We start from the raw sequence: 10503 nt of genomic DNA, 5'->3' as shown, positions 1-10503 counted from the left end.
ACAACCAAGAACTCAAAAATACACTCAGGTTTCTCCCCGAGCCCTGAACATGTTGGGTCAGGTCGCGGGTCAGGTCACGGGTCGCTGTGCTCTCTCCTGCAGGTGCAAGTTAAAGAAACACAAAAAGGTGCAGGTGGGTCGGGTTTTAGCACAATCTTTATTCCCCAACATTTACAAACTGCTGTTTGTCCCTGAATGTGCCATCACTGTGCAAAGCAGCTGCTCTCAGGAGAACCTGCTGTTCACGTGTCCCACAGACTGATGGTTATTATCACTGCACTTGTTTGGCATGTACAGGACAACTGATCTGTCCATCTGTCTCCATCTGTCTGTCTGTCCGTCCATCCATCTGTCCTGTCTGTCTGTGCCTCATCCGTCCTTCCGTCCTAGCTGCAGGACCGTGTGTTCTTCAGCAGCTGGTTTAGGACGCTGCTCTGTTTTAGCGCTCTGAGGTTGGACACGTCCTCTGCGATGACTGGGACGTCCTCCCCGTGACTCGTCTCACCGGCTTCATCTTGGTCACTGTCAGACAGTGCGCAGAGGAGGGCGTCGTTCTCGTACGTGGGGAAGTAATACCTGAGGACACACTGAGGTCAGAAACAGGAAGTTGCAGCGTCACCGTGTGAAGCAGCTACTGAAACGCCAGCACAGACTTACTGCGGCTGGTCCCAGGCAGACACCTCTGGCAGCTGCATCACGTGACCTTCAGCCACGATGTGACCCAGGACGTCGGCTCTAGTCTCAAACTTCTCTTGGCAGCCGTAGCAGCGGCTCTGGTGGATCTGCCGCCGGATGAAGTTCACCAGTTTGACCTGCTGGTAGAACCTGAGGTCTGACAAGAGATGAGCAGTAAGTTTAGGTTGTGATGTTCACCACAAACCAAGGAGGAGCAACTTCTGTCCTCACTACTGACAGTTTGTGTCTTTATGACGAACACAAAACTTCTGTTCAGGGCTCTGATCACTGGGGCTACTGATGGTGCTGATCTTTGTACTCACTGAGATCTGTCCTCAGCTTATGGAGATCAAAGCCATGAACGTCCTGAAAAACAAGACACACGATCGTTAAACGATGATTCAGTCCACAGGCCTCACTGAGGAGGGAAGACAGGAAACTACATTAGTTTAGATTCCACAGCTCAGCGACGCCAAGAACTAGAGATGTGCATGAATAATGGATTATTTGATCATTGGTTACCAGGGAGACATTTATTTTTTAGACTGTGGAGAAGCAGAACCAGCCTGTCTGTGCCTGTGGCTGTACACGGCCATTTATCCTGCGTACAGGGACATTTCAGGAGATCTCTGGCGACGTGGCTCAGCTTCAGTCTAAACTGGACTTTGTCTGACTCACTCTGAAGTAATTTAATATTTATCAGGCAGACAGATTTATGCCTGATTTTTCCAAATGGAACCACCAACAGGACAGAACCGGAGTCTTTCTGCTTCAGCTGCCCTGACACAGACTAACCTGGTCACTTCAACACTACTCTCCGTCATCAGCTGTGAATTGTGCTGTTTGTTGCTGACCTTCATGTGTGAGTAGATCTGCTCCATGGTGTCGGACTGATGATCGCAGAACAGACACACGGCAGAGACCGGATGAGCCCGCCAGTCCGACCAGTCGCTGTGGACGACACAGAGACGTCAGTCAGCTGGGAGAGGAGAGGCCAACCAGGCGGCTGTAGACAGAAACTACATCTCTGTGGGGGGGTGGATGTGTTAACCCTGAACAATGACGAGGCTGTCGTGTGTTCAGTCTGTGAAACCTGAATGTTTTACCGCTGAGGATGTACTTACTCATCCTCCTCGTCTACCAGCTCACGGTCGTCTTCGCTCTGCACCTCCTCCCACGTCTTCCCCAGCTCCTGACAGGAGAACCAACAGAGACAACTCATCTAAACTGAAAATCTTTGGAGCGTCAGTGAGACATCTAGGATCTGGTTACATGAGTCCCATGTTCTGTGGTACCAGGTAGTTGATGACGTAGAAACGGTCGTAGTCATGGTTGCTGGCGTTGATGCGGCGATGAGCTTTTTTCCTCATGTGGTCCTTCAGCGTGGTTTTATCTCGGAAGGTTTTCTCACAGTACAAACACTGCAGGCTGATGAGAATCACAGTAAAAACCTAAAGGGACCAAGTCTTTTAAAATATATATTCACAGAAACATTCAGTTACCCAGGAGCACCTGTGCCTTTAGAAACCACCTGAGCAAACACACTGAACATGTAGATCAGCTTTTTGAAGTGGACTGTGATTTATTAATACTTATGTTCCTGCAGAAACAGATGAATCTGATTTGTTTTTGCCTTTTCTGTGCAACGTGTGCATGACACTACACAGCTGAGGAGAATCACTGTCCAGTGTCTGAGGTTTGAAGAACTAAAAGAACATTTTCAAGGTTTTGGGGGACGGGTTACTCGTCATCACAGTCCTAATAGTAAGTGGGACATGCTGTCATCACTGCATTAATTCTTACTTGTCCAGTTTGCTCTGCAGTGTGTCCAGGAACTCGTTGCAGTAGACGATGTTGTCCGGCAGTCCGATGCTGAAGGAATGTTCTCTGGCCATGTGGTTCAGCAGAGACGACCTGACGGTGGGAGGATTGAAAAGAGGAATGTGGAACTACACAGATTTGTGAGACGTTTTAATTAAACATTTGTAATCTATAAACGTTGTAGAAGATGACGTTTAGCCGGTGGGATACTGTCACTGCATTTCTTCTCTGATTTTGAAGTGAAAGTTTAAAATACGACTGTAAACTAAAGTGCCTGCATTAATAGAGTTCAGTCCTGAGAGATTTGACGTTTGCTCTCAGTGCTGTTGAACCAGCAGCTGGAATCGTGTGCAGCACCTGTTTCCAGAAAACTCCTCGCTGCAGAACATGCAGACACGATGGAAACTAGTGTCATCTCTCTCCCTCTGCTGCTGCTCCAGCACCTCCTCCTGTGGAAGATCAGAACAGTCAGAGATGCACCACAGAAGAAGAGGAGCAGCTTATCCTGGGAGGATGTGCTGAGTCCTCCCAGTCGTCACTGACTCACCAGACGTTTCTGCTGGAGCTTCTCTCGGAGCAGTCTGTCCTCTGGCAGGATGTCGCACAGGAGGAAGTATTCGTCCTGTTTCTCTGCAGGAACAACAGCTGGTTACGCATGTTCAGTGTTGAAGAAATGTAAAGTAGACTCATCCCACACGGATGACCGTGAAATAATTTCAGTTTTAATGGAATAACTGGCCTGGAAGTGGGTCCGTCATTATCAAACCCACAGAACTTCCAGTTCCCACAGAGACACGTTTTTAAACACCTGAGGTCTGATGAAATGTGATAACATCATTTTACCAACAGTAAAGCTTCTTAATGGAAAACTAATGGGGGAAGCTGCATGTGATTATAATGGTGGTGCTTTTGGTTGTTTTTGTAGATTTTTGTGTCACACCTGCTGCAGATGTCCCGGGTGTTTATGTTGCAGCTCTACTCACCGACTGGGCCGGTGGAGTTCGTCTTGATCACGCTGCAGAAATCTGTGACGGGCTGCTCCAGGAATCTGCCTTTCCAGTACAACAAGTACCTGACGGAGGACACGAGACCGGTCAGACTGACAGACCCTGACAGACTTTACAGACTCTTAGAGGACGGTGATGTGTCACACTGCTGTTTGCTCTCATTGTCCCTGAATCAGTCACAGAAACCTTTTCTTCTACCCTGATCTATAACAGACACCGAATGACTGTGTTCACGTGTGAAACTCTGCACGTCCCACTTTGCACCTGACCCGAACAGGCGCTTTGTGCGCGTCTCATACCGTGGCAGATCAGCGATCAGCCTGACGTCGGCGATGACCAGCTTGTGCTCCAGCAGCAGGTGTTTCAGCAGCACATCTGTCTGCAGCAGCACATCTGTCTGCAGCAGCACATCTGTCTGCAGCAGCGGCGTGGACTCGGAGCAGAACACACACACCAGCAGCTCTGCCCTTGGGCGCTGGGAACACAGACTGGGAGCACTGGGGACATCAGGTGGCTGCTCTGGAAAACACAGAGGCTCCAGGATACTGTCCTGCCCTGGGAGGGACACGGGTTGGGGTCAGGGGTCAGGGGTCATGGGTCAGCGTCACATGTTTTCATCCTCAAATCAAATCAGGTTTGATTAAAAGGTTAATCTAATTTAAATTAGATCACATTAATAACATTAACTCCAGTGTGCTGTCGGGAGTCCCGCATGTTTCAGTGGTTTGTACTAAAATATATTTTCTTAGCTCAAATTAGCTTAGCTTAGCTTAGCTCAGCCGGCTAGCTGAGGAGCCGCACCTGCCTCAGGTGAGCTGCAGCCCGACACATTCTGACGTTATTTACACATAAACGGGCTCGTGCTGACGGTAAACAAAAGGTGATAAACAGCCTCGGTAAAAACACAAACACGCCTAAAAACTCGACTCACCCTCTTTACCCCCCTCACAGGCTGCCATTTTCCGCATCACGTGGGCAAAACAGCTGTGAACGGACCAATCAGAGGGTGGAAATGCTTTAGTTGCCTTCCCGTCTGCAGAAAACCACAGACTCCAAACGGTGCGTTCGCGTGACTCGTATTAAAACTTAAAATTTAACGCAGAGAAACGGGAAGCATTAATTATTTTTATACTTCGGGTAGTAACAGCCTATACTCACAGTAGATCGTCCATCTAAATTATCACCAAAATGATTCTCACAGCGATTTTAGTTCAGTTCTTACTTTTCTGGAACTTCCCAGAACTATCCCTATTTTTCAGATCTTTAATTTTGGCCTTTGCCTTTTCTTGGTACATTAAGGTTAAAGCTATAGATATTTTTGAGTTCCACTTAATAAACATGATCATGATCATAAACGAAGGAAATTAGGTGAGTAACATAAGAACCTTTGCCTTTTGTGTAAAAGCTGCTGTGACTTATAATAAATCTCAAATATAAATCACTACACATGACTCTTCTCTGGTCTGACTCTTACTATCTTTATTTTTTCTTCACTAATAGCCAAACAAAATCTTTAGTGTTTCTCATGTTCAGGCTCAGAAACCAAATCAAACACAGTGTATAGGCTACTATAACTACTACTGGACGTATTAGGAACATCTAGAGTGTTTGTGTGGTATCAACTGGAATAAAGAGATTTGATTAATATAAAAATGAGTTTTGCAGTATTTGAGGGAAAAAAAACACTAGGGGGCACAAAAGGTCCAGTCTTCATCTTCCTGCAGTCGGCAGGTTTTCCTTTTGTTCTGGTATGTTTTTTATTCCAGTTATTTCACCTAAATGTCAGCTTTATCTACCTCAATACTCCCAAACACACAGTTACAAAATATACAATATAAGATAGATCGAGTAAACAGTGTTTTATTTTACACTTCAGCAAATAAATTGTTAGGAGAAATGACACAAACATAAAAACTACAAAATGTCTAGTAGGTGGTCCTGATGGTTTACCCTTCAGGGATTAATAAGGTTCATCTTGTCTTTATGAAAACAGCAGCTCATACATCCACACAAATAAAGTAAATGTAACCGAGTACGACTGATTTTTCTAATGCACCGATGTGGAAAAAATAACAATAAAGTAATAATAAAATAATAATATATATTATTTCGTCCTGCACATCACAACAATAGGATGCTGATTTGTGTGTCAACAATAATAATTATATGGTTTTATAATAAATATAACTCATAATAATGTATTCTGCAAGAAAGGGAGTAGAAATATTGTTTCTATCAGTAATACCAACAGCAGTAATACTGTAAACAAGGTAATAATACATTTTATTTATACATTATCAAAGTGTAGTGCAACAGAGAAAGTGCTCACTGATAAAAACATTCATGATAGAATGTTTCATAAAAACACTTTTATAGCTTTTCATCCTGCTGGTGCGCTGATTTTACAGCATGAAAACCTTGAAATCCTCTGAAGGTTTAAACCCACTCACCTCTCTCTCTCTCTCTCTCTCTGAAGGCGGTGCTCTCTCGACCTCCCCACGGCGAGCGGCCCACTCAGGTGTGTTCAGGTGCTGCATTATTCACACACAGCTCAGACGCTCTAATTAAACCCTGGAGAGACAGACGCAGCCATGATATGGTGTGGATTTCTGATTCAGACCATAATGCTCACATGAGCCACATTTTCAGCTCCAACAGCATCTGAGTGTTACTGAAACCATTGTACATGTTTTTCACATCACACAGCCTGGGAGTCTGGCCCCAGATGCAACTTCAAGCACAGGTTGTTGAAATACCTGAAACCGACTTTGTCTGCCTTTGGTGGTTTTTTACTGCTAAGAAACTGAGACTTTTTCTGAAGGTGATTTCTAACCCGAACCCTGAGACAGACAGTGTTGAGATTTAGCTGCTCCAATCATCACCAGCATCACTATCCACATTACTGCAGAACCTTCTGCTGTCCATTAATCCCAGAATCTAAACTGAGATTACGACAATAACCACCACAGACTTCAAAGCTGCTCTATAGGTCAGTGCTGCCCTTCCATGAAGTCACAGGAATCAGAGATATGAAGATGGTCAAAGCTAATGCAAAACTGGCATAAGCCTGTATTAGCTCCACAAACACTGGCTCCTACATTCCCCATAATGCAGTTGGATAGAGTAAACAGCATTCAAACATGGGCTTTCTGCTGCACTGTAATGTGGTCAGACCCACAATTTAAAAAAGGATCAGAATCAGAACCAGCTCATGGTGTTTTGCTGCCGTGTTGTTTCTGACCACGATTGTTCTTCCTCACAGGATGAGCACATTCTACTGCAGCACGAGCGTGCACGGGGGCTGGTTACAGCCAGTGCACGTTAAAACTGCACATTTTCACTTTGTCACTGTGTCTCAGTCACACTCTTGACTATGACTCTGTCTGATTGGTCTGGGCCTGTTCTGGGTCGATATGAGCTGCTGCAATGGCCAACAGGTGTACTTGCAGCTCACCTGCCCAGATGCTGCAGACACACGGAGAAAGTCAGGATTCTCAAAACACTGATTCAGATCTTCAGACTGCTGCTCAGGCCCAAATGCTGTCGGTGACAAATTGTTGCGTAGCAACTGCCTGCTCAGCACCGACAGAGGTTCAGAGCTGGGAGCCTCAAAACATGTCATGATGTGGGTGGTCGCCCACACAGGTCAGGTTGAGCCAACAGCCGGGGGCTTTTCTTCTTCTGCTGCTCCCTCTGAGACACACACACACACACACACACACACACTGAACTATAATAACAGACCGAACAATAATAAATACCAACTACATGTTGTACACACCAGTCTGCACTTCAAAACATCCATAAATGACATGGACCCACAGCAGCTTCATCGTTCTGGCAAGGACATTTAGTATATTTCATCATTTTCAAACTTCACCTTTGCTCCTCATTAATTTAAATTTAGCTTCTTGCAGAAATAAATTAAAATAAATTACATACATTTCACTTTTAACCAACATGTTTCCTGAGACTGGTTCTCATCACTTATTATTTCACCTCTAATACTGACTTCTACGGTCCAGGTTTAATTAAGGCCTGGAGGAGGATCCAGGCTCCCTCTCATGAAACAGAAACACCTCCTTTACACTGCTGGATAATAAATAAAACATGAATAATAGAACTGAAGAGTGGACAGAGCTGCAGCGCTTGGTCACACCAGTCACGTTATTTTGCTTTTATTTCCCTTTGGCACAGACGTCATCGTTATCCTGTGTAACACAGTCCAGCACGAACTGCAGCCACAGTGATCAACAGCCTGAACTGGACATTCATGAAGGATTCACTGGTTCCTCATAAACCGCCCGGGTCCGACACGGAGGTTCCTGATGAACCGACTGGGTCCGACACGGGGGTTCCTGAAGAACTCTTGGGTTATTTTGTTAAAAAGCATAATAACCAGTTGTGACATAACATGTGAGAGACTCATCAACATTTACACCTTTTTCAGTTCGACCCACAGGTGAAAACTGAACCGACAATAGATGGACACGTGACCTGCGCAGGTAAACGGCCATAAATTCACAGGCTTTAGGACCCAGGGCGACTCGTGACGTAGGAGCACACCAGGAAGTGGGAGCTCACGTTGCTGCGGGTAAGTCGTTTCTGTCGGTTTTTAACGGGACTTCAGAGTCCGCCGACTTTGTCCTGCTCTTTTCTCGAGCCGCTGTTATCGACAGCTCGTGCTGACGGTAAACGAAAGCTGCAATAATAGCCGCCGCTGCTGACCGGGGGCTGGCGGTGTTTGCAACGGTCACATCGCACGTTGGGGGCAGCGGCAGGTCACGGTTAATCGATCGGCTGATCGGCAAGAGGCGGAGTTGCAGCAGGTCAGGGTTAATCGATCGGCTGATTGGAGCTGCAGCAGGTCAGGGTTAATCGATCGGCTGATTGGAGCTGCAGCAGGTCAGGGTTAATCGATCGGCTGATTGGAGCTGCTGCAGGTCAGGGTTAATCGATCGGCTGATTGGAGCTGCTGCAGGTCAGAGTTAATCGATCGTCTGATCGACAAGAAGCGGAGCTGCTGCAGGTCAGAGTTAATCGATCGACTGATCGGCAATAGGCGGAGCTGCAGCAGGTCAGAGTTAATCGATCGGCTGATTGGAGCTGCAGCAGTCAGAGTTAATCGATTGGCTGATTGGAGCTGCAGCAGGTCAGAGTTAATTGATCAACTGATCGGCGGGAGGCGAAGAAGCTGCAGGTCAGGGTTAGTCGATCGACTGATCTGCAAGAGGCGGAACTGCTGCAGGTCAGGGTTAATCGATCGGTTCATCGGTGGGAGGCGGAGCTGTTGCAGGTCAGGGTTAATCGATCGACTGATCGGCGGGAGGCGAAGAAGCTGCAGGTCAGGGTTAATCGATCGACTGATCGGCAAGAGGCGGAGCTGCAGCAGGTCAGGGTTAATCGATCAACTGATCGGCAAGAGGCAGAGCTGCAGCAGGTCAGAGTTAATCGATCGGCTGATCGGCAAGAGGCAGAGCTGCAGCAGGTCAGAGTTAATCGATCGACTGATCTGCAAGAGGCGGAACTGCTGCAGGTCAGGGTTAATCGATCGGTTCATCGGTGGGAGGCGGAGCTGTTGCAGGTCAGGGTTAATCGATCGACTGATCGGCGGGAGTCGAAGATGCTGCAGGTCAGGGTTAATCGATCGACTGATCGGCAAGAGGCGGAGCTGCAGCAGGTCAGAGTTAATCGATCGGCTGATCGGCAAGAGGCGGAGCTGCAGCAGGTCAGAGTTAATCGATCGACTGATCGGCAAGAGGCGGAGCTGCAGCAGGTCAGAGTTAATCGATCGGCTGATCGGCAAGAGGCGGAGCTGCAGCAGGTCAGAGTTAATCGATCGGCTGATCGGCAAGAGGCGGAGCTGCAGCAGGTCAGAGTTAATCGATCGTCTGATCGGCAAGAGGCGGAGCTGCAGCAGGTCAGAGTTAATCGATCGACTGATCGGCAAGAGGCGGAGCTGCAGCAGGTCAGAGTTAATCGATCGATGTGACACGGGACAGAAATGAGCAGGACAGAACATTCCTGAAAACGCAGAAAACACAGAAAACATGAAAATCATAGAATTTTATTATTTCATTTTCATTTGTTTTATAAAACTGTTCCTGCTTAAATAAACTATAACACACCTGCAGTGATGCGTCAGAAATGGAATAGGATGCACTTGTGTAGAAGAAGCTGAAACAGTTTGAGAAGTAGGTACAACAGTGGTGTTGTCCTGGTGTGGAACCTGTTTCTCTGTGCAGGTTCAGGGTATTTCTGACAGAAGACATTTACATGGAAACAACCAGGCCCAGTTTTATCAGAACCATCAGCCTGACCGGTCCCTGTCTGCGCTGATTCTTGGTGCAGCCGTCCTGATGTTTGTCATCTGCTGTTTGCTCTGTACAGTCTGAGCTGCCCATGTTTGTTCATTATGTTATAATATAATATGATTAATATTATAATATGTATGTATGTAATATTCTCAGGTTATTTCTGGGCAGTCAGGGGCCTCAGCCTCTGATCCAAGGTCAGAGACACAGAGGTGTTTGTGAAGCTGTCCCTGCTGCCATGGCCTAAAAACCTAACCTAAATCTAACGTTCTGCATGAGACACAAATCCCATTTGTGTCCCGGTGGGTGGGTCGGGTCCTCCCAGCCTACAGTCGACACCGGCAGCCTGCAGTAATCACCTTAGCTCCGGCTGAGCGAACACGGTCGCTGCGAGGCTCGGCGGGCTGGAGATGAATAAATACTCAGAGACTTTCCAGCCAATGACTTATTTTCTATAAGAACTGATACAAAGTCAGACCAAATGTCAACCAGAGCCAGGTGAGTGTTTGCTGGGAGGACTGAGTTCAGGTGGTCCATCTGTCCAAGACTTCAGAGCACAAACAGCTGCTGCGCGATCAGACCAGATGGCTCATCAATACTGAATCAATAATGTCAGACGCAGCTTTAAAACTGACCCTTGTAGCTCAACTACTGTTTGCTCCTAATTCATCGATCAATCAGGATAA

At 46.8% G+C, this 10503-nt stretch overlaps 2 protein-coding genes across 8 annotated transcripts in view; one reads left to right on the top strand and one right to left on the bottom strand.

Moving 5' to 3' along the window:
• Positions 1 to 138: 138 nt before the first annotated feature.
• znf277 (zinc finger protein 277) lies at positions 139 to 4483 on the bottom strand. 3 transcript variants are annotated; one of them, XM_026311473.1, is made up of 13 exons: positions 4435 to 4483; positions 3915 to 4058; positions 3803 to 3878; positions 3480 to 3568; positions 3044 to 3126; positions 2854 to 2945; positions 2479 to 2589; positions 1971 to 2103; positions 1800 to 1867; positions 1530 to 1626; positions 999 to 1041; positions 658 to 832; positions 139 to 576 (listed from the first exon to the last, which is right to left on the bottom strand). In XM_026311473.1, exons 1-13 carry the CDS (start codon positions 4469 to 4471, stop codon positions 387 to 389), a joined length of 1338 nt encoding a protein of 445 aa, XP_026167258.1. In that variant the 5' UTR covers positions 4472 to 4483; the 3' UTR covers positions 139 to 386. The 3 variants fall into 3 exon arrangements, with proteins under 3 accessions (XP_026167258.1, XP_026167257.1, XP_026167256.1); XM_026311472.1 differs by having other exon boundaries at positions 3803 to 3893; positions 3930 to 4058; XM_026311471.1 differs by having other exon boundaries at positions 3803 to 4058.
• Positions 4484 to 8062: 3579 nt separating this feature from the next.
• immp2l (inner mitochondrial membrane peptidase subunit 2) overlaps positions 8063 to 10503 on the top strand; it is an 80002-nt gene continuing 77561 nt past the window's right edge. For 3 of the 5 annotated variants that reach the window (XM_026311726.1, XM_026311722.1, XM_026311728.1), the window contains exon 1: positions 8063 to 8097. The gene's annotated coding sequence lies outside the window, so the exon portion shown is untranslated. Of the gene's footprint in view, positions 8098 to 8128; positions 8333 to 9657; positions 9698 to 10503 lie in introns of those variants that run through there. The other 2 variants (XM_026311724.1, XM_026311723.1) reach the window with 2 other exon arrangements.

This window comes from Mastacembelus armatus, chromosome 6, assembly GCF_900324485.2.
Source record: "Mastacembelus armatus chromosome 6, fMasArm1.2, whole genome shotgun sequence".
In the NCBI taxonomy this organism is placed as follows: domain Eukaryota; kingdom Metazoa; phylum Chordata; class Actinopteri; order Synbranchiformes; family Mastacembelidae; genus Mastacembelus; species Mastacembelus armatus.
This window is presented reverse-complemented; position numbering and strand designations above follow the sequence as displayed.